The sequence below is a fragment of the Bos mutus genome, chromosome 27, assembly GCF_027580195.1.
Source record: "Bos mutus isolate GX-2022 chromosome 27, NWIPB_WYAK_1.1, whole genome shotgun sequence".
Taxonomy (NCBI): Eukaryota; Metazoa; Chordata; class Mammalia; order Artiodactyla; family Bovidae; genus Bos; species Bos mutus.
The window spans coordinates 30,420,735-30,445,247 of NC_091643.1; the positions used below are offsets into that span (position 1 = coordinate 30,420,735).

The 24,513-nt window shown below is 39.1% G+C and overlaps 1 protein-coding gene across 1 annotated transcript in view; it reads right to left on the reverse strand.

Moving 5' to 3' along the window:
- The window catches only part of PRIMPOL (primase and DNA directed polymerase), a 50,583-nt gene extending 26,124 nt beyond the window's left edge, over nucleotides 1–24,459 (reverse strand). Inside the window, 5 exon segments of the mRNA XM_070364073.1 lie at nucleotides 5,222–5,369; nucleotides 15,718–15,847; nucleotides 17,036–17,133; nucleotides 18,365–18,602; nucleotides 24,198–24,459. Coding sequence (XP_070220174.1) covers nucleotides 5,222–5,369; nucleotides 15,718–15,847; nucleotides 17,036–17,133; nucleotides 18,365–18,544 — 556 coding nt within the window. The 5' untranslated portion in view covers nucleotides 18,545–18,602; nucleotides 24,198–24,459.
- Nucleotides 24,460–24,513: the final 54 nt, after the last annotated feature.

A 24,513-nucleotide genomic window follows, 5' to 3' on the forward strand; every position in this document is an offset into this window, starting at 1 on the left:
AAAAAAAAAAAATCATGATATATCAGAGGACAATAAAGCAAAAAATTGATAAGAGTCAATTTTCCTGGAAATGTACAAAAAATTACAGCTACTTGACACAAAGAATGCGTGGTTACTGAACCAGCTGTAATCATGATATATCAAAAGACAGTAAAGCAATACATTGATAAAGTCCATTTTCCTGGGTATCACTTGACACTCCAGAAGGCGTGGCTGCAGCCTGGCTGTGAAGGCCGTGCTGAGCAGGTCGGGAGGCCTCTGACCTGTGGCACGGAGCCAACCAGGCCAGGCTGGGACCATGGAGGGGCCACCTTAATGCCAACACGGGCTCCACAAACAGCTCTGCCCTCTGCTGCCCTTCCCCGGCCGTGTCTCCCTCCCCTCCTCATTCACACAGGGACTGCTGGCTGGGAATAACCCAAAAGAACATATCAATCACAGAATGTCAGCTTCTGTGGCAGGCTGGCAGCAGAGTGCTTCAAGCAGACCAAATCTGTACATCCTGCTCACAGTCTGTGCTCTTACACCTAGCCTAATTCCTCTTTCCAAAAGGCTGACAACAGGGAACAGAAATGTCACCAAGAGATACACCGAGAGAGAGGAACCAAAGTGGAGAGCTGGGGTAATTTCATAGTCTCTGCACCTCTGGTTCTGGCCGCTCATAATGCAAGGGGATCAAAGCCTCAGATGGCACCCCACTTAATCACCTGGGACTGTGTCTCTCACTCTCGCCACTCTAGATTCCCACTGCTCCCCAAATTAGTCACAAACTCGTGTCTGTACTTTTGCTTATGTTGCTCTGACAGTAAAGCCTTTCTTATTTTAGTCTGTATGATAGAATTTGATTTCAAGCCCAGCTTGACTGTCAGCTGCCTTGAGAAAATCGCTGTAGCAGAGACTGATTATTTATCTGTCCAAGTTCCCTTCTCCCCTTCTTCCCCAGCAACAAATCTCAATCTTTAGCCTTGGGGCTAGGAGTCACAGAGCAGACTGTGAGGAGTAAGTAGGAACCAAAGAAATGTCCTGCTGAGGGCTCCGTGTCCACACCGACAGCAGAGCCCACCTAACGTGCAGTCATTCATTCGGCAAATGTTACATCACTACTTGTATTTATGATTGTTATCTTATTAATGTTACTGATGAAGACATTATTACCTGATAAGATCTGGAAATACAATAGTGAGTAAGAATCAATCCATGCCCTAAGGAAACATTAACTAGAACAGAGAAAACAAAACAAAAACAAGAAATTACCCTGAAAGGCGGTGGCTGCTTTGACGGAACAGGTACTGGGTGCGCCCTGCAACCCAGATGCCACACAAACCAACGTCTTCGGGTTTGAGAGGTAACAGACACGGCTTCTCAGATGACAGTGCCTACACGGAATCTCAACAGACCAAGCGAACTGGCCAGAGTGAGGCGAAAACAGCGCAAAGCACTAGGAAGAGCGTGGCCTGGTGGGAGCTAAGTGAAGGGCGGACTAAGAAGAGCCAAGCGGTTAGAGACGAGGCCGGCGCCCTTGGGCCTCACCTTGCGAACCAGAACCTCTGCGCCTTTCCCTGAAGGCAAGGAATGATCCTGGAGCAGTTCGAGGCACACAGTGGTATGATCAGATCCTTCTCGCTGTCTGAGTAGGGTGGGTGAGTGAGAGTACTTCTACTCAGGTAACTGGGTGGACGCTCACAGCACTCAGATACACGTGCCCCAGGAGAAGGAGCAAGTCTGGAGGAAAAGATGAGGAGTGTGGCTAAAGACATGCCGCGTTTCAAGTGTGTGTGGGGATGTCTAATGTGAGACCGATCTTGCCTGCAGATAAAGATTTGAGAGTCATCAACACACAAATGGGAACTGAAGCCATGATAGTGGATGATCATGAAGGTTATAGACAGAATGAGAAGGATAAGCTCAGATTGGATAATTACTAACATCCAAGGGATGAAAGCTTGGATATTAATAAGTATTGAATCTAGAGTACAAACTGAAGCAGGGCAAAGTCTAACAGTTTTGCCTAAAGAACACACTGCTCATAGCACACACCCTCTTCCAACAACACAAGAGATGACTCTACACATGGACATCACCAGATGTTCTTAACTGAAATCAGATTGATTAGATATTCTTAGCAGGTGAAGATGGAGAGGCTCTATTCAGTCAGCAAAAACAAGCCTGGGAGCTGACTGTGGCTCCGATCATGAACTCCTTATTGCCAAATTCAGACTTAAATTGAAGAAAGTGGGGAAAACCACTAGACCATTCAGGTATGACCTAAATCAAATCCCTGATGACTATACAGTGGAAGTGAGAAATAGATTTAAGGGACTAGATCTGATAGAGTGCCTAATGAACTATGGATGGAGGTTCGTAACACTGTATAGGAGGTGGTGACCAAAACCATCCCAAAGAAAAAGAAATGCAAAAAGGCAAAATGATTATCTGAGGAGGCCTTACAAATAGCTGAGAAAAGAAGAGAAGTGAAAGGCAACAGAGAAAAGGAAAGATATAAGCATCTGAATGCAGAGTTCCAAAGAATAGCAAGAGGAGATAAGAAAGCCTTCCTCAGTGATAAAAGATGAAAACAACAGAATGGGAAGACTAGAGATCTCTTAAAGAAAATCAGAGATACCAAGGGAACATTTCATGCAAAGATGGGCTAAGGACAGAAATGATATGGACCTAACAGAAGCAGAAGATATTAAGAAGAGGTGGCAAGAATACACAGAAGAACTGTACAAAAAGGTCTTCACGACCCAGATAACCACAATGGTGTGACCACTGACAGAGCCAGACATCCTGGAATGTGAAGTCAAGTGGGCCTTAGGAAGCATCACTACAAACAAAGCTAGTGGAGGTGATGGAATTCCAGCTGAGATATTTCAAACCCTAAAAGATAATGCTATGAAAGTGCTTCACTCAATATGCCAGCAAATTTGGAAAATTCAGCAGTGGCCACAGGACTGGAAAAGGTCAGTTTTCATTCCAATCCCAAAGAAGGGCAATGTCAAAGAATGTTCAAACTACCGCACAATTGCACTCATTTCACATGCAAGGTAATGCTCTAAATCCTTCAAGCTAGGCTTCAACAGTATGTGAGCTGAGAACTTCCAGACGTACAAGCTGGATTTAGAAAAGGCAGAGGAACCAGAGAACAAACTGCCAACATCCACTGGATCATAGAAAAAGCAAGGGAATTCCCGCAAAATATCTATTTTTGCTTCACTGACTGTGCCAAAGCCTTTGACTGTGTGGATCACAGCAAACTGTGGAAAATTCTTAAAGAGATGGGAATGCCAGACCACCTTACCTGCCTCTTGAGAAATGCGTATGCAGGAAAAGAAGCAACCGTTAGAACCAGGCATGGAACAATGAACTGGTTCAAAACTGGAAAAGGAGTATATCAAGGCTGTATGCTGCCACCCTGCTTATTTAAACTACATGCAGAGTACATTACGCAAAATGCCGGACTAGATGAAGCTCAAGCTAGAATCATGATTGCCAGGAGAAATATCAATAACCTCAGATATGCAGATGACACCACTCTAATGGCAGAAAGCAAAGAGGAACTAATGAGCCTCTTGATGAAAGTGAAAGAGAGTGAAAAAGCTGGCTTAAAACTCAGCATTCAGAAAACTAAGACCATGGCATCCAGTCCCATCACTTCATGGCAAATAGAAAAGGAAAAAGTGGAAACAGTGACAGACTTTATTTCTTAGGCTCCAAAATCACTGCAAACGGTGATTGCAGCCATGAAATTAAGAAACGCTTGCTCCTCGGAACAAAAGCTCTGACACCTTGGAAGAAAAGCTCTGACACATCTAGACAGCGTATTAAAAAGCAGAGACATCACTTTGGTGACAAAGGTCCATACAGTCAAAGCTATGGTTTTTCCAGTAGTCATATACAGATGTGAGAGTTGGACCATAAAGAAGGCTGAGTGCCAAAGAACTGATGCTTTCAAACTGTGATGCTGGAAAAGACTCTTAAGAGTTCCTTGGACAAAATCAAACTAGTCTGTCCTAAAGGAAATCAACCCTGAATATTCACTGGAAGGACTGATACTGAAGCTCCAATGTTTTGGCCACCTGATGTGAAGAGCAAACTCATTGGAAAAAACCCTGATGCCGGGAAAGATTGAAGGCAGGAGGAGAAGGGGGCAACAGAGGATGAGATGGTTGGATGGCCTCATTGGCTCAATGAATATGAGTTTGAGCAAGCTCCAGGAGGTAGTAGGGGACAGGGAAGCCTGGTGTGCTGGAGTCCATATGATCTCAAAGAATCAGACATGACTGATCAACTGAACAACTAGGGACTAAAGAGAGAAGAAATATCCAACTAAGCAAACAAAATGGGAAGATAATGAGTCTTTGGTACACAGCACACTAGGCCACTTGACCTAGTGTTACCCTACTCTAGCAATTAGACCTTGACCTTTATATGCCAGTCCATTTATAGCTATGTTCATGCCTTTGCCCTTGGTACCCTTGAAATTGTCAGATAGTTGTTCTGAATGGATTACCTGTTACCTGAACTTCAGTCAGTCACCTGCTTGCCCTACCTCTGCTAAGACATACACTCAGGAGTTTGACCTTTATTCAGACCTTGGTTTTCAGTGTTCCCTTTCTGCCTATTTGTTCTCCTGTGCACTGATTTCACTTATATCTGGGCCTGTACCCCTAAATGTCCAGTCCTGGAATTAATCCTCTGGTTATACTTTCAGGGTTACACATCTAGACTTCTCCCCACCCTAATATTTGACCTGGAACAACAAACAAGGCTTCATGAGTGTGGCCTGGAACCCAAGCCCAGCCCTTATGTATTAAAGGATAAAGCAATGCTACAATGCTAAAGCAAAGGTCAGAAATCCCAATCTGAGGCATCGCAGGTAAGACCTGAATTGGGTCTCTCCTGCATTACCCAGAAAACTTCTGAAACGACTCTTCTTGGAATAAAAACCAGGCCCGTGGCACGCATGACCATCCCAGTATCCAAAGCAAGAGGCACCACTGCCAAAGATATCCTGAGTACGTGAATCCATCTAAACTGTGTCGGGCACAGAAGGAAGTCTAGAACTAGAGGCAAATACTGAAAACATGAAAAATCATGATTGATTTTTTTAGGACGGGTTAATTAATGACCATTAAAAATGTGACAAATACAAAACGTTAAGAAGAAAGGAAAATATGTTTTCAATATAACTGCAACTTAAAAAAAACAGTTCACTTACCAACATGAATATTATCTTTAAATGCCACATCATGGAGTTGAAATATTAAATGGCGGCTAAATTTTTCCTCGGTGCTAGAATCCAAGTTGAGAACATCTTCAGCTGAACAGTTAACTGTGTAAAACTCTTGAAGGGCTTTACAAACATGCTGAGAATGCAAAGAGAATTAGACATTATTTTAAATTTGTTTTAAACTTTTTTCATAAGCAAAATTCAAATCTTAGTACAAATAAACCTAACCTATTTTGATATCAGATTACATAACAATTTGTTGAATTACTTTATTGAAATATGCATATTTAAATTACTACACATTTATGTTCAAAAATTCATAGGCTCTCTGGATTAAAGGCCTCTCAAGATTCAAATAATTTACCTTATATGTTAATCTCCAAAATAAAAATAAAAATATTTTTAAGCAGCTCTTTAAATATTATCTATGAGTTAAAAAGTCACTAATTCTGTTGTTTATAATTTTAGTTTTCAGAAAGTTCCTCATGTACTGCTGCTGCTGCTAAGTCACTTCAGTCGTGTCCAACTCTGTGTGACCCCATAGACGGCAGCCCTCCAGGCTCCCCCGTCCCTGGGATTTTCCAGGCAAGAACACTGGAGTGGGTTGCCATTTCCTTCTCCAATGCATGAAAGTGAAAAGTGAAAGTGAAGTCACTCAGTCGTGTCCAACTCTTCAAGACCACTGAGCCCAAATCTACCTCCAAGAATAAGGCCTCCAGGGCTAGATAATGATAATAAAGACAGTTATGCATCACAGGAAAAGTAGCAAGTGCAGGGTCAGGAGGACACGACTAGAAATAAGAAAGACCAGAAACAATGTCAGGAAATGGGAAACAGGGAGTGAGCTGAACATCTAACGTTTCCAGTGTGATGCTGGAAAGGAAGCTCAGCAACCCCGGGAATGAGGTGAGGCCCGGAGCCCAGGAGGGGTCCCAAAGAAACAGCCGAAGAGCCGTGGAGAACAGGTCAGCAGCAGGGAAGGACTGCGGGAGCCCCCGCCCCGGCCATGGGAGCAGAGGGCAGCGGGGGCTCCTCCTGAGGCAGAGATCAAGCCTGGAGCCTTTGGAGTGGGAGCACTGACTCCAAGACCCTAGACTACCAGGACTAACCCTAGGGAGGATCAAACAGTGAGAAATCGCACAAAGGAAACCACTTAAATACAAGACCCAGCATCACCCAACCACCAGTAGCACCCTGTGCGGGACATCTCATCTAAACAACAAACAAAACGAAATACAAACCCAACCATCAGCAGACAGGATTATCACCTCACTCAACCTTGCCCATAGGAGGAAAAACAAACAAAAAAACAACAACAAAAAACTCAGCACAAATCTCACCCTATAGGAAGCTTAGACAAACCACCAGACCAACCTCAGGAGGACAGAAACCAAAAGGAAGAAAGAATTCAACCATGAATCCTGGGAAAAGGAGATCTTAAGCACAGTGAGTTTAAAAAAGAAAAATGAAAAGGCAGAGAAATACTACACAAATGAAGGAACAAACTAAAAACACAAGTCCAAATAAGTGAAGAGGAAATAGGCAAACTACCTGAATAAGAATTCAGAATAATGATAGTAAAGATGATAAAAAAAACCTTGAAAACAAAACAGAGAAAATGCAAATATCAATTAACAAAGACCTAGAAGAATTAAAGAATAAACATACAGAGACAAAGAACACAATTACTGAAATTAAAAATACTCTGGAAGGAATCAATAGCAGAAATCTGAAGCAGAAGAACGAATCAGTGAGCTGGAAGATAAAATGGTGGAAGTAACTTTTGAAGAGCAGAATAAAGTGAAAAGAACTGAGGATAGTCTCAGAGATGTCTGGGATAATATAACGCACCAACCTGGGAATTATGGGTGTCCCAGAGGAAGAGAAGAAGAAAGGGTATGAGAAAATTTTTGGAGAGATTATAGTTGAAAATTTCCCCAACATGGAAAAGGAAATAGTCAATCAAGTCCAAGAGGCACAAAGAGTCCCATACAGGATAAACCCAAGGAGAAACACACCGAGACACATAATAATCAAACTAACAAAGACTAAATACAAAGAAAGAATCTTAAAAGCAGCAAGGGAGAAGCAACAAGTAACATACAAGGGAAACCCCATACATTTAACAGCTGATCTTTCAGCAGAAACTCTGCAGGTCAGAAGGGAATGGCAGGACATATTTAAAGTACTGAAAGGGAAAAATCTACAACCAAGATTACTGTACCTGGCAAGGATCTCATTCAAAATTGATGGAGAAATAAAAAGCTTTTTTCAGACAAGCAAAAATTAAGAGAATTCAGCACCACCAAACCACCTTTACAACAAACGTTAAAGGGACTTATATAGTCAAGAAATACAAGAGAAAGAAAAAGATCTACAAAACCAACCCCAAAGAATTAAGAAAATAGCAAAAGGAACATATATATCAATAATTACTTTAAATGTAAATGGATTAAATGCTCCAACCAAAAGACACAGACTGGCTGAATGGATACAAAAACAAGACCCATATATATGCTGTCTACAAGAAACCCACTTCAGACCTAAAGACACACATAGACTGAAAGTGAGAGGATGGAAAAATATATTCCATGCAAATAGGAAGCAAAAGAAAGCTGGAGTAGCAATCCTCATATCAGACAAAATAGACCTTAAAATAAACAAGATTACAAGAGATAAGAAAGACACTACACAATGATCAAGAGATCAATCCAAGAGGAAGACATAACAATTACAAATATCTATGCAACCTACATAGGAGCACCTCAATACATAAGACAAACAGGAACAGACACAAAAGGAGAAATTGACAGTAACACAATAATAGTAGGAGACTTTAACACCCCACACACACCAATGGACAGATCATCAAAACAGAAAATTAATAAGGAAACACAAGTCTTAAGTGATACATTAGATGAGATGGACCTCATTGATATCTTCAGGACATTCCATCCAAATGCTGAATACACCTTCTTCTCAAATGCTCATGGAACATATTCCAGGATAGATCACATCTGGGGTCATAAAACAAACCTCAGTAAATTTAAGAAAATTGAAATCATATCAAGCATCTTCTCTGACCACAATGCTATGAGACTAGATATCAATTACAAGGAAAAAATTGTAAAAAACACAAACACATGGAGATTAAACAATATGTTTTTAAATAACCAACTGGTTACTGAAGAAATCAAAAGGGAAATAAAAAAATTTCTAGAAACAAATGACAATAAAAACACGACAACTCAAAATCTACAGGATGCAGCAAAAGCAGTTCTAAGAGGGAAGTTTAGAGCAATACAATCCTACCTCAAGAAACAAGAAAAACATCGAACAGACAACCTAACTTTACACCTAAAACAACTGGAAAAAGAACAACAACAATAAAAAATTAGTAGAAGGAAAGAAATCATAAAGACCTAAGCAGAAATAAATGAAAAAGAAATAATAGTAAAGATGAATAAAACTAAAAGCTGGTTCTTTGAGAAGATAAACAAAATTGACAAACCTTTGGCCAGACTCATCAAGAAAAAGAGAAGAATCAAATCAACAAAACTGGAAATGAAAAAGGAGAGGTTACGACAGACAATGCAGAAATACAAAGGATAAGAAACTATTATGAACAACTATATGGCAATAAAATGGATAACCTGGAAGAAATGGACAGATTCTTAGAAAAGTTCAATCTTCCAAGACTGAACTAGGAAGAAATAGAAATTATGAACAACCCAATTACAAGCACTGAAATTGAAGCTGTGATCAAAATTCTCCCCAAAAACAAAAGCCCAGGAACAGATGGCTTCACAGGAGACTTTTATCAAACATTTAGAGAAGAGCTAATGCCTATCCTTCTAAAACTCTTTCAAAAAATTGCAGGAGGAGGAATACTTCCAAACTTATTTTATGAAGCCACCATCACCTTGATACCAAAACCAGACAAAGACAACACAAAAAAAGAAAACTATGGGCTAATATCACTGATGAACATAGATGCAAAAATCCTCAACAAAATTTTAGCAAACAGAATTCAACAACATATTAAAAAGCTCCTACACCATGACCAAGTTGGGTTTATTCCAGGGGTGCAAGGATTCTTCAATATATGCAACTCAATGTGATACAACATATTAACAAATTGAAAGATTAAAAACCATATGATCATCTCAATAGATGCACAAAAAACCTTTGACAAAATTCAGCACCCATTTATGATTAAAACTCTTCAAAAAACGGACACAGAAGGAACCTACCTCAACATCGTAAAGGCCATATACGATAAGCCTATGGCAAACATTATTCTCAGTGATGAAAACTGAAAGCATTCCCCCTAAGATCAGGAACAAGACAAGGGTGTCCACTTTCCTCACCATTATTCAACATAGTTCTGGAAGTCCTAGCTACAGCAATCAGAGAAGAAAAAGAAATAAAAGGAAACCAGATCAGAAAAGAAGTAAAGCTCTGTTTGCAGAAGACATGATACTGTACATAGAAAACCCTAAAGATAGTATTAGTAAATTACTATAGCTAATCAGTGAATTTAGCAAAGTTGCAGGATACAAAATCAATACACGGAAAGCACTTGTATTTCTATATACTAACAATGAAAAATCAGAAGGAGAAATTAAGGAATCAATCAATGGTTGTTCACCATTGCAACAAAAAGAATTAAATATCTAGGAATAAACTTACCTACGGAGACAAAAGAACTGTACACAGAACATTATAAGACACTAAAAAGAAATCAAAGATGACATTAACAGATAGAGAGATATTCCATGTTCCTGGGTAGGAAGAATCAATATTGTGAAAATGACTATATTACCAAACAGAGTCTACAGATTCAATGTGATCCCTATCAAATTACCAATGACATTTTTCATAGATCTAGAACAAAAAATTTCACAATTCACATGGAAACACAAAAGACCCCTAATAGCCAACGCTGTCTTGAGAAAGAAGAATGGAGCTGAAGAATCAACCTTCCTGACTTCAGATTATACCACAAAGCTACAGTCATCAAGACAGTATGGTACTGGCACAAAATCAGAAATATAGACCAATGGAACAAGATAGAAAGCCCAGAAATAAACCCATGCACCTATGGATATCTTATTTTTCACCTTATTTTTGACAAAGGAGGCAAGAAAATACAATGGGGCAAAGACAGCCTCTTCAATAAATGGTGTTGGAAAAACTGGACAACTACATGTAAAAGAATGAAATTAGAACACTTCGTAACACCATACACAGAGATAAACTCTATTAAAGACCTAAATGTAAGACCAGAAACTATAAAACTCTTAGAGGAAAACATAGGCAGAACACCTGATGACATAAATCAAAGCTAGGTCCTCTATGACCCATCTCTCAAGAGTAACGGAAATAAAAACAAAAGTAAACAAGTGGGACCTGATTAAACTGAAAAGCTTTTGCACAGCATAGGAAACTATAAGTTCAGTTCAGTTCAGTCGCTCAGTCGTGTCCGACTCTTTGCGACCCCATGAATTGCAGCACGCCAGGCCTCCCTGTCCATCACCAACTCCCGGAGTTCACCCAAACCCACATCCATTGAGTCGGTGATGCCATCCAGCCATCTCATCCTCTGTCGCCCCCTTTTCCTCCTGCCCCCAATCCCTTCCAGCATCAAAGTCTTTTCCAATGAGTCAACTCTTCGCATGAGGTGGCCAAAGTACTGGAGTTTCAGCTTTAGCATCATTCCTTCCAAAGAACACCCAGGACTGATCTCCTTTAGAATGGACTGGTTGGATCTCCAACTATAAGCAAGGTGAAAAGACAACCCTCAGAATGGGAGAAAATAATAGCAAATGAAACAACTGACAAAGGATTAATTTCCAAAATATACAAGCAGCTCATACAACTCAATACCAGAAAAACAAACAACCCAATCAAAAAGTGGGAAAAAGACCTAAACAGACATTCGTCAAAAAGACATACAGATGGCTGAGAAACACATGAAAAGAAGCTCAACATCGTTCATTATTAAAGAAATGCAACTCTAAACTACAATGAGATATCACCTCACACCAGTCAGAATGGTCATCATCAAAGAGTCTACAAACAATAAATGCTGGAGAGGGTGTGGAGAAAAGGGAACGCTCTTGCACTACTGGTGGGAATGGAAATTAATATAGACACTATGGAAGACGGTATGGAGATTCCTTAAAAAAAACTAGGAATAAAACCACCATATGACCCAGCAATCCTACTCCTAGGCTTATACCCTGAGGAAAACCAAAACTGAAAAAGTCCCATGTATCCCACTGTTCATTAAAGCACTATTTACAATAGCTAGAACATGCAAGCAACACAGATGTCCATTGACAGATGAATGGATAAAGAAGTGGTGGTACATATACACAATGGAATATTACTCAGCCATAAAAAGGAATGCATTTGAGTCAGTCCTGAGGTGGATGAACCTAGAACCTATTATACAGAGTGAAGTCAGAAAGAGAAAGATAAATATCATATTCTAATGCACAAATACAGAATCTAGAAAAATGGTACTGAAGAATTTACTTACATGGCAGCAATAGAGAAACAGACATAGAGAATAGACTTACAGACATGGGGAGAGGGGACAAAAAGGTGAGATGTATGGAAAGAGTAACATGGAAACTTACATTGCCACATGTAAAATAAACAGCCAACGGGAATTTGCTGTATGGCTAAGGAAGCTCAAACAGGGGCTCTATATCAACCTAGAAGGGTGGGATGGGGAGGGAGATGGGAGGGAGGTTCAAAAGGGAGGGGATATATGTATACCTATGGATGATTCATGTTGAGGTTTGACAGAAAACAACAGAATTCTGTAAAGCAATTATCCTTCAATAAAAAATCAGAAAGACCTAGGTTTGAGTTCTAGCTTTGCCACTTAACAAATCTGTCACTTTAGTCAAGTCCAAACCTAACATTCAGTTCAGTCGCTTAGTCGTGTCCGACTCTTTGCGACCCCACGAATTGCAGCACGCCAGGCCTCCCTGTCCATCACCAACTCCCGGAGTTCACTCAGACTCACGTCCATCGAGTCAGTGATGCCATCCAGCCATCTCATCCTCTTTTGTCCCCTTCTCCTCCTGCCCCCAATCCCTCCCAGCATCAGAGTCTTTTCCAATGAGTCAACTCTTCGCATGAGGTGGCCAAAGTACTGGAGTTTCAGCTTTAGCATCATTCCTTCCAAAGAAATCCCAGGGCTGATTACTCAACTGCAAAATGGGATAATGCTGGAACCCAACTTTTCGGGTTGTTGTTAAGCAGCAGAAAACTGAGAGTAAAGAGTTGGCCCAGTGCTTGGTACACATAACTGCGTAAAAGCACTGGCTGTGCAGCCATCAGATGGGTCACTTATGAAGCCTCAGTCTTCTCTTTTGCAAAATGGACATACTAAGAACCACCGTTCAGGGTTATCTTGGGATTAGACACCCAATGGTGGTGGTGGTTTGGTCGCTAAGTCGTGTCTGACTCTTGTTACCCCGTGGACTGTAGCCTGCCAGGCTCCTCCGTCCATGGCATTCTCCAGGCAAGAATACTGGAGTGGGTTACCATTTCCTTCTCCAGGGGATCCACCCGACCCAGGGATTGAACCCATGTCTCCTGCATTGCAGGCAGATTCTTTACCAAGTGAGCTCTGAGGGAAGCCCTAGACACCTAATAGTTAAGCAATACATTGTGTTTATTAATGTTATTTTGACATTCTTATAGCATGCCATCTCCCACCAGGCTCTCTGATCCTACTCTCCTTCAGTAAGTTTTTTGAGAAGGCCTCCTAATTGCCTTATCTACATCAAATTCCCCCATATACTCTACCTCCAGTTGCAGCACTTACATAGCTGCTGTTTTATGTTAACTTGCATGAAATTTTTGATAAGTTTCCTCTATATTACAGAGAATCTCTCTCACTATCTGTTCTCTCCTGCTTCTGTAGTCATTGAACCCTGATTATGGATAGATACAATATCATCCAGAAAAAGGACCACGTTTCCCAGACTCCCTTGCAGTAAGGTGGGGGCCATGTGACCAAGTTCTGGACAACGGATGTGAGCTGAAGGACAATATTCCGCTTCTACATTACAGTCTGAAAGCTGACAGGCATGCTCACCCTTCCCCCTGTTCCACGGACTAAAATGCAGACACAGGGGTGGTGAGCCCTCTTGGACAATGTAAATAAAGGCGTCTTAGAACAGCAAAGCAACAAGCCTCATCTCTAATACAGTAGAGTCACATCCAGGTGTTACATGAGAGAGAAATAACTTTCTGTCTTGTTTATGCCATTTTAGTTTTAGGCCTTTATTATGGAAGTAAATCTCTCCTAACTTATTATCCTCCATTACACGATAAACTACAAAAGCAGAAATCATGCCTCTTTGGGCTAACCATTGTATTCTCAATGCTTAGCCACACTGACAACAGGACAGACTGAAAGGATTTTGATAAATTAATAAAGTGGAGTTTTGAACTTTGGAGCTCTACAGAATTAATGTAGTAATTCTGAGGTAATAAAAATATTCATAATTCCCTTCTCTTTTCCAAGTTAAATTTAAAATAAAATTTACAATCTATAAGTTTTAAATCACTATATTGTACACCTGAAACTAACATAATACTGTAACTTAACTCAATTTTTAAAGTTTTTAATTTATTTAAATATTTAAATTGTAAAATCCAGACATTAAAATAAATTATTTGAGTGATGTTACCTATCAACAGTTTTATAAAACACTTTAAGCACCAGAATTCACTCCATTTGGCAGAAGTTGCTTACTGAAATTGTCAGTTAAGTTACTGAATCAAAGACCATTATATATTATCACTAGTTATGATTAGCCAGTTACTTATTAACAATCTGTTGTAACAGTTAATCTAACTTACACCTCCTCACAGAGACTCTAAAGGAAAAGTACTTACTGGATTATAAGCTTATTACAAAGTAACTAATAAATGAAATTAATTTCAATATAATCATTTATAAGATCATATAAGTATAATAATCCTAATAATTTTCTATCAACACAGTAAATGTGTTAAATAAAAATGCTGTATAATTTTAAATTCAGATTTCTACAACTTTTTCCAACTTTTGCTGATGTAAAAGATTAGTGGTTCAAGACTAATTTGTGTAAGAGTGTAAAGAATGAAAAAGAAAAAATACCTACATGATCTTTGCCATACCAATGTTCATTAATCATTATTAAAAATAGGATTTGCACTAGTATTGATTCCTTTAGGGATAAGTTTCTAGTTTCTAATACAATGAAGTACTTCTTTTTTAACAGTATTAAAGTGTCAGTGGAAAAAAGTCTCAATCTTAACTCCTTGTTCGCCAGAGACCACTTCCTTAGGTAGTAGAAGTGTATATCATACATCAGAAGAGAGTCAGTGTTTATCAATTATTTAAAATGTAATTCAGGTTAAAAATTAAACATAACAACTATAATGAAATAAAACATTTAAATTTATTTTTAAGAGTCCAATGGCTACCTTAAGAAAAACATAACTTTTTTGCTGTTTTCTGGGAGGGGTAGGGGAACTTATGTGTACTTTTTTGCTTCAAAGCCAGGAGAAAGCTAATTTTTTTTTAAACAGCATTTGAATATCTTTTTCAAATAAACATAATAAAACATGTAGATATCGATCATAATCAGCAGATATTCTTAATCAAAAACATTTTAATTTGGATGTATTTCTAACATTATGAGTCATCTACAGTTAACATCTAAAACAAAAAACAGTTACTGTTAATACCTACTCTGAGGCCAAACAATAGTTAATATAGTACACCTTAACCAATACAATCTTAAAAGATTTTATAAATGAACCTAATAGAGCTTAGTCGCACAAGCCCATATTCCTTTTATTACTAACTTCCTAGTTGACATTGCTAAATCAAAAATAAATACTAGAACTACACTTTTCTCTTTGTTAAAAATAATGATATGTTTCTAGACCAGGTTTTGCCAGTAACTAGTTGTTGGACCTGGAACTGGAATTAAGTCTCTCTAGGCTTTAGCTTCCTCATTTATGATGATGTAAGAATAGTTTCCAAAATTTCTGTCAGCTCAAAAATTCTCATGCTATTTTTATCTGAATTTTCTTGAATTTTATCTCAGAACTCAATTTCTACTATAAAATTACTTCATTTGATATTCAGAATCAACTGTAATGTAAAAGAATATATAAGAAACAGAAAATTCCCAAACTGCCACTTTTCTTGTTTTTTTTTAATTGGATACAGTAATATTATGAAATATACAAACACAAACTGAAACCTCCTCCTTTTCAGAGGTTTACTCTGAGGAGTGCTATTAAGGAATGAAAGGCAAAAGTACAAGCAACAAGAAAAAGGAGGAGAAACACTGAACCTTTATGTTACATGGGCTGGATTCGTTTAATTCTTTTCAGGACTGAATGACGAAAAGATATACAAGTAGACATAAGGAGAAAAACCTGAGTCTGAAATTTACCTCAATGAGTAATGCAACCATCTTTTTCCCATCAGCTCCTGGATTGGCAAGTTTGTTAAATTCCAAATCAAAATAAAGCTTGCACACAGCATTTTCAGGAATGACTTCATAGCAGTGTAAGAGATTTCTTCTGAATTGAATAATTCAAGATTGTTAGGCTTATATCTCATTCTTTTTAAATCATAGAAGCTGCTCTTGTATCTCAAAATAGCATATTAACTGTGATTTAATGACATACAACTATGACATTGTGAAGACAAGATAAAATGAACAACTGCTGACCCCAAGTTTACGGATCACAGTATCAAGAGTTTCCATCAAACAAGATATAATAATCACATTCTGTAACACTACTTAACGAAAATACAGTCTAACTTCATACTGTTATTTATTCACAGATGATTTTGATATCAGACATCACTTTTACATTTGCTTTTGATATTACCATGAAGCAAATTTTGTTTGAGAAAAGAACTTTCTCAAACTGGGATCCCGGGATCACATATACTTGGGAGTCCCTGAATTTTTAAAGAAAATTTTTAACTTTCACATTTTCATTAAGAATATTTTAAAAACTGCTTACACACATTCTGAATCATCTGACTTGAAGGAGCTTTCAACGCTCACATCTGCAATTTCATTCTCACTGGTACCAAGAGGAGTACGACTTTAAGAAGGGAAAGGTAAAACAGAAGCAGCAATAAAAACAGTGTGCCCACTCTCCTCTCAGTCTGGCCCCGGCTCTGGCCTCAGACGTTAAGAATGCTCAGGGGAGAAAAAGGTGTGACGTTAGCCAGGGGAAGATATATATACAGATTTCTCTATTTGCAGAGATCTCTACAAATGCCAGAAATGGAAAAAATTGACAGAATTCATGGCTCTGTCCAGGTGATAGAAAACTGAAAGGCATCCATAAATGAAAATTAACTAAAAATAAAGGTGTCATTTGAGTAATTTGAAAAAAGATGTATGACTTTAATATGGGTTATTAAGAACAGATGTTGAATTGATTGATAAACTGCTTAGTGATATCACATGCAAATAAAACATTTATACTAATTTGAACAAAAAAGTGATGGGGGAATCGCGTCATCACGTGGCACAGGAATTCAAACACACACAATTTTTCTCTCCTAGCACCTGCTGAGATTCAGTGTTGCTTATGACAAGGAAACTTCAGAATTCAATTCTACTAGTAAAGGAGTAACTAACTGGTGATTGGGAACTATGAAAGCCCAGGCAGCCTGATTTAACTTCACAAGCATCTCCAGATGAAGGAAATGTAACTTCAACGTGCTGTCTTTTAAAAGCTACTTACCGGGATTTATAATAAAACCAAAGTTGAGTATAGGTTGTTACGAGGTAAATGCGCTGTCCATCACCCACTTTGCATTCCAAAGCAAATACATGAACTTCCTTTATAAAATCAAAACTATCAAAAATCAGTAAAAATGCAAATTCAAAATCAACTATAGCTAGTAAATGTTCATATAGAATTTTACCAAATTGTCAAAAACTGGAACATTTGTATTATTAAAAATAAGAAAATTAATCACTAAATCAATGCCAGTCAAAATCTAGTTGTTTTTACTTCTATTTAGTCACTCAGGTAATACATGTTTAAGGCGCGAACATCCACACTAAAAAGAAAAAAAATAAATATTTTGTAATCATTTGACTTCCTACTGTAATTTTACTAATTTATGTAATTCTTAAAACTACCTGAACACTATTATAAAATTAATAAATTCCCTAGAACATACAAAAAACATGGGAGCCACTTAAAAAATATATTTGCCTGTTAATCTCAAAAGCTTAAGCAAAGTTTTAAAATGCTTAACTTTAACAAGTTACTAGGGAAAGAAGGTCCTCCTCCTTAAAAACATTTAGCATATTTTTATAGATCATCAATGAGTGGAATCACAATATATTTCACTTATGCCGGATTTATGCTGGATACATGCCTCTTTTCATTATATTTTTTTATATTCCCAACAGGGCCCAAGAAGCAAACGATGTGCAATACACAGCTGCTTGTTTATTTCTGAGTACCATCCCCTTTGTAAGGCAAGCATGCAGCAAGCACATCTTCCTCCCGCTATCCTAATGTGTTGGGAATTATGAGAAATCCACTCTACTACTCCAAAACACAAAGGGGACAGAAGAGAGAGAGAAACATGGGTGCTCTGGTAGAATGATTTAAGTTCCAGGGCTTATCAATGCTATGACATCTGAGACATTGTCATTTGCCATTGTTCCAATTCAAATCTCTGATCCCTAATTTCATCCTTAAAATCCCACACACCACTCACTCTCTTTGCTGATATTTCTGTGGGTATTATTTTAGTTTTAAACTCATACTATTATTTTTCAGTCCACGAACAGTCATTTTTCCTCTAAGCATAGCTTCATTTCCAAGTCATTACAAAATTTTTAAACTATTTGGCACCAGATATGTCACCCTTTTTCATTATTCATATAAAGTAAATGGTTAATGATTCATAGGGATATTTTTCCTAAATAGTATAAAAAGACTGCAATTAAATTCTTCTGGTAAAATATGTGGCCTGAAATGAAGACAGACAACAGAGTCTTTTTAGAAATCTTAAGTTATAGTAGCCCTAAAGAAAAAGATGAGTACAATTACCTGTTTGCAGCTTTTAACAAAATTAAAAGCCTGAGTTTGCCGATGAAACAGTTTCCAAATGGAAGGTGGTTCTTCTGGCTTGGACAACCTCGGTCTGTACACCGAGGACAATGGTTTCCTCTCATAATGGGATGCTCGCTCCTCAATCTGCTTCAGTGTTGCTTCCCATTTTCTCTTCATTGGATCAGGAGTATGGGAAGACTAAATCTGTCCCCTGTAGGACTTCTATCAATTACAACTAAAACAAAACAAACAAGGATGTCAATTTCCGTCTTTGGAATATATTGTGTCTTGTAAAACTTCAAAATTCATTTCTGCTTGTTTCTCTGTCTGCTTCCACAGCGTGTTTTGCATGAAGTTTCAATGTGAAACAAGGACAGGAGGACTGGCTATCAGAAATCTTTAGATTCTGGCTCTTTCATCTGACAGTGCTACAGTTCTGAACCATTAATGAAGTTCATGGGCTTCCCTGCTGGCTCAGATGGCAAAGAATCCACCTGCAAGGCAGGAGACCTGAAGTTCCCTAAACTGTAATCAGCTGCAAAAAGACAAGTAACATATCTTTAGGTAGTTATCTTGAGGACACGTGCAATATGAAAATGTTTTACAAATTACAATACTTCATGTAAATATGTGGGTTTTTGTGGGTTTTTTTGCATCACTATGCATTACTATAACCATTTTGTTACATCAAGTGCCATCTACCTGGCCCAGATGGTGGGTGGCATTCCTGTGCTATTATTTCCTACTGCAGAATTCATTTCTAAGGCACCATTGTACAATTCTTAGCTCCCTTTTCCTTTTTGGCCCACTGTTCTTCTTTTCTCCTCAAACAGCTATTAGTTGGGAGGATAACCAGTGTATGAATGAGAAATTACAATATTGGCTAGTTTTGGTTTGGGATGTATGGTAATCATAAGCATGGTTTTAAAAAAGACACCATGGACTTTAGCCCACCAGGCTCCTCTGTTCATGGAATTCTCCAGGCAAGAATACTGAAGTTGGGAGGCTCCTTCTCCAGGGGATATTCCTGACCCAGGGCTCGAACCCCAGTTTCCTGCATTGCAGGCAGATTCTTTACCATCTGAGCCACCAGGGAAGCCCCAAATCAATCTTCATCTCTGTTAATTTAATAACTGTATTTTCATGATTAGTAAATTGAAATGATTGCATTTTAACCCTTTTATTAATGACATATGTTTTTGTTTGAATACAAAGCTTCCATGTTAGCCATACCAAGGTAAGGGAGTCCGGCAATACTTTCCCGATTTGGGATGGATTATGATTTACTTACAAAGGAAAAAGGATTTTTAGAAGAGGGGAAAAGCTGCCAGTGTAGAGAAAAAAATAGGGACAAATTCTCTGGCATTCCTCCCATCAAGAGCTGCCATCTAAGACCACTCCCGTATAGACTCTGGCCCTGGCCATGTGCCTGGTTTTGGCCAAGGTCACATTGACAAATGCGAAGCAAGTAGAGGTTTAATAAGTGATTTTGCATGGGATTTGGCGATCCTGGAGTTCTGCTCTGAGAACCTCACACTATAGCTCAAACCTCACAGAGTTTTTTCCTGGTACCAAGGTATCCCAGCTGTTAGCCAGTACCACTAACTATCAGATATGGGAGTTAAGCCATTTTAAACGATCACCTGAACTCAATGCTTGAGTAAGCCTAAGTGAGTTCAGGTGAGAGATCCAAAGACCTGCCCAAAAAATTGTTTTTAAAGCCAGCAAGCTTTGGCCTAGTTTTTACAAAAAAATAGAAATAACTAATAGTTTCCTTCTTCACTAGTTTCAACTATGTTGTAATTTATGTATGCAGAAAACAGATATATTAGTTTCTCTTAAGTGACACAGTATCATATACTAAAGCATTTGAGGGCAAAATCCCCATGTTCCTTTGGCAACGCATATCTAGGACTTTATTATGTTGATAAACCTACTCTTGAATGCTAGCAGAAAACTTTACAATGACATAAACTCACGAGCAAATAACATATTTTCTGGAAGGAAAAACAGAATCACCCTAGAAGATTAAGAGAGTGTGGGAATATTAGGACACTGTCAGGGGAAAAAACACATGTTATCCACAGATTTCAAATTTGACTCAGACTAAGAAATTTCATTCTCTGAGTTAGATTCAATCCACATGAAAATTATAAACCAAGAAACAGAAATAAAATTCTATCAACATAAATTTCATAACACATATGCCTAGGAAAGGAATACAATTTCATTGAAGAGATGGGGCAATTTTTAATACAACTGTGTTAATTTTTCAATGTAAGTGCTGCTGCTCCTTATTGCTAGATTCTGAGTATTATTTTAATCTGCTTCACACATGGATAAAAGTCTCCTCCATTTAGACAGCTAGGAGACCACTAGTCTCCTAGCTGAGAACTGACTTTATGAAACTAACCTTTAATAAAGTCCACCAATTACATAATGAAGAAAATAAACTACAGAATCCAATCAGATGTGAACTGACTAGTATCTAACAAATAACTGGCTAAAAATAACCATGTGGATGTTCACACTTAAGAGTATCAGGAAAAAATTTTTCTGGTTTTGTAAAAATGTTAGTATGACCACAGAAGTATATATAAAAGTCAGGGTCACAATAGAAAGCCAATTTAACACTTACTAGACTGAGGAATCCATCCATGTCAACAGAAAAAAAAGAGAGAGAGAGAGAGAAGTTCAAAATACATTATGCTCTCTTGTTCTTTGCACAGTTTTAAAATTGTAACAGCGGGGTCGAAAGACAACTGGAGCTTAGACTATCCAAGCAGCAGGTGTGAACGACAAAAGCAGAGGAAGTGGAGAACAGGAAAGCATCTGGAATTCTGGTTTTGGACCGTCATATTCCTTATCCCTACACCCTGGGAGAATATCACCACTTAGAAGTGCTTTTAACAACGGGTGGGGAAACTATTATTATTGTATATATATAATTAAACATGAAAACCCCTTTTCACATAGGGACCATAACTATTTTTGTAACAATTTCCAAGCCCCAAAGAAAAATATTTATTGTATTTTAAAATAGCAGGCTTAAGCGCTCTTTTATTTCCTAGATTTGCACAGGAAAGATTGTTTAACCATTTTGGATACCGATTTTATAACTAAAGCTAGTCAGGCTGGAAAAAGGCTGGCTGAGTATTTTTAGAGTAACTGTAGAGAGAGAGAGAGGGCAGTGAGAACAGGGGTGCAGAGATGACTCAGAAGCCAACCTAAGTAGCCTTGGTTTCCCTAGGATTATGGCTAGACTTGCTCATCTGTTGACACTTTACCACCTGGACAGTCGGTACACGCTTCATGGTTACTGGCTTCCATGCTAGTGGTAAAGAATCTGCCTGCATTGCAGGAGATGAGGGTTGGATCCCTGGGTTGGGAAGATACACTGAAGAACAGCATGGCAATGTACTCCTGGAAAATCCATGGACAGAGGAGGCTAGCCTGTGGGACCGCAAAGAGTCAGACCTGACTGAGCACACACACACACACACACCAGAAGAGCTGAAGCCTGCCTCCCAGGGTTCTCTCCAGCCCAGTTCTCCTAGTTTGTCTAATCACAAGTCAATTTCTATTCCCCACTACAACTTCTCCCTCTGTCCTGAGAATAGTTTCAACAGTATTTTGTGTTTTCTGATATGTATGTTCCAGTTCTAATATTTAGTAATGTTCTAATATTTGGCAATGTTTTCTTAATATCATTCCTTTCAGGGCCTCTTGTAATACATTTACACTATTTCTCCCACTGCTAAAGTATTCATAATAGAGTATGTGACTAAAACTTCATTTACAGTAATTCAGTTTATTTCCCAGATGAAATATACTCTTTACATAATTAAGTATACTGATTGACTTTTTCTTTTTCCCCCTTCCTTCAATCATTTTGTCTATGCTTGAACAGAGTAACTCAAATTTAAACTTCCCAAAAGTCTCCTGTAAGGAAGAAAACATTCAGTGGTGCACTGTTTTTTTGGTTTTTTTTTATTCTTTCACCTTTCTACCCTGCTCACAGGATTTCCCAACCAAACAGCCTAATTCTGCCAGACTAATCACCCTTAAAACCATTTTCAGTAGCCAAGACATGGAAGTAACCTGAATGTCCATCAACAGAGGAATGGATAAAGACATGCAGTATACATATACAATGAAATATTATTCAGCCATAAAAAAGAGTAAAATAATGCCATTTACAGCAACAGGGATGAATCTAGAGATTATCAAACTAAATGAAGTCAGACACAGAAAGACAATATCCTACCGTATCACTCATATGTGGAATCTTAAGTTTAAAAAAAAACGATACAAATGAACTTATTTACAAAACAGACAGATATTGCAAACAAGCTTATGGTTCAGTTCAGTCGCTTAGTCGTGTCCGACTCTTTGGGACCCCATGAATCGCAGCACGCCAGGCCTCCTTGTCCATCATCAACTCCCGGAGTTTACTCAAACTCACGTCCATTGAGTTGGTGATGCCATCCAGCCATCTCAAAGGGGAAATGTGGTGGGAGTGGGAGTAATAAATCAGGAGCTTGGGATTAACACATATACACATTACTATATAGATGACAGATAACCAACAAGGACCTTCTGAGTAGCACAGGGAACTCTATTCAATATTCTGTGACAACTTATATGAGAAAAAAAATCTGAAAAAGAATGATATATGCATAACTGAATCACTCTTGCTGTACACCTGAAACTAATCATCACTGTAACTCAACTATACTCCAATAAAAAAAATTTTTAAGACCATTTATGTAACGTTTCCATAATTAATCACTCATTAATGATTCAGAGCATCACAACACACACTCAAGTTTACCTCAGTAAGTCCAAACTCTTCAAAATCTGGCCCTAAACCACTGCCCATTTGATGTCTTACTATTCAGCCTTCTCACCAAATGAACCATAAGGACCACTGCCTGCAAGATCTGGCCCACTCCTGCACATTTCTCTCACCTGGAGTGCCACCCACCTTCCCCCCAAGTCTTTCCCCTGGAGGCCCAGATCAAGTACTGACACCTGGGAGACACCTTTATAAAAAGAAATTTCAAAACTCAGAAGACATTGCCAACTGTTTTCCTCTAAAGTTTCTCTACGTAAATTAGTGTAATTTACACAAAACCCACTCCTACTGCTTTAACTGGAGCATCATTTTGATAAGAAAGTTTAGTACAGGAAGCGACCTGAGCCTCACTATGGGGTGATGGGACTGGTTTAAAAAAGCTAGTCCACTAGTTATCTCTTACAAATAACTGTATGCCAACCACTCTTCAGGTTGGGAGTAGGTCCTAGTCTTCAGTTTTATGCAGCAACAAAGGGACTGCCAAACACTGGTCTTTTCTCAATCTGGGAGGCATAAAGGCTTTATTCCTAGGATCTGAGTTGCATAACCCTTACCAAAAGCAAACCAACCTTTTAAAGCCCAGGTGCGAACTGTTATTCCTACAAGGGTTGTTGAAAAGACATTACCACAATGTAAGAGCACATATAAGCACTGTGTATGTAGCCATACACAGAACGAAGTAAACAAAATATCGCCCTGATTTATACAGAAGTAAACCTCGTGGCTCAGATGGTAAAGAATCCGCCTGCAATGAGGGAGACCTGGGTTCGATCCGTGACTCGGAAAGACCCCCTGGAGGAGAGCATGGCAACCCGCTCCAGTATTCCTGCCTGGAGAATCCCGTGGACAGAAAAGCCTGGAGGGCTAGTGGGGGAAGGGGCAGTGAGAATGGGCGGGAAGAGACGGTTTACTCTCCCGGAAGGCCCGCTGGTAATGTCCTGCTCTCTGCCCCGGGGTCCGGCCTCCGTTTACCTCCAAAACCTTCGCGGGGGGCGGAACCCGTGGCTCCTCTGCGGCTGGCTGGACACGAGCTCTGCCTCCGGGGCGGGACGGAATCTTCAAACCGAGCGCGGGAACTGGGCCGGAGCAGGAAGTGGGGGAGCGCGCGGGCCTCCAGGGAGGCGGCGTTCTAGAGCAGAACCGGGACCACAACCAAGCGGCAGCCCGGAACCGCTTGCGCAGCGTCGCCGGGACGCGGGAGCTCGCACGATCCGTGAGGGGGCAGAGTTGTCGGGCGGGGCGGGGTCTGTGAGGGGGCGGGGTTCCGTGCTGGGCGGGGCCTTGAGGG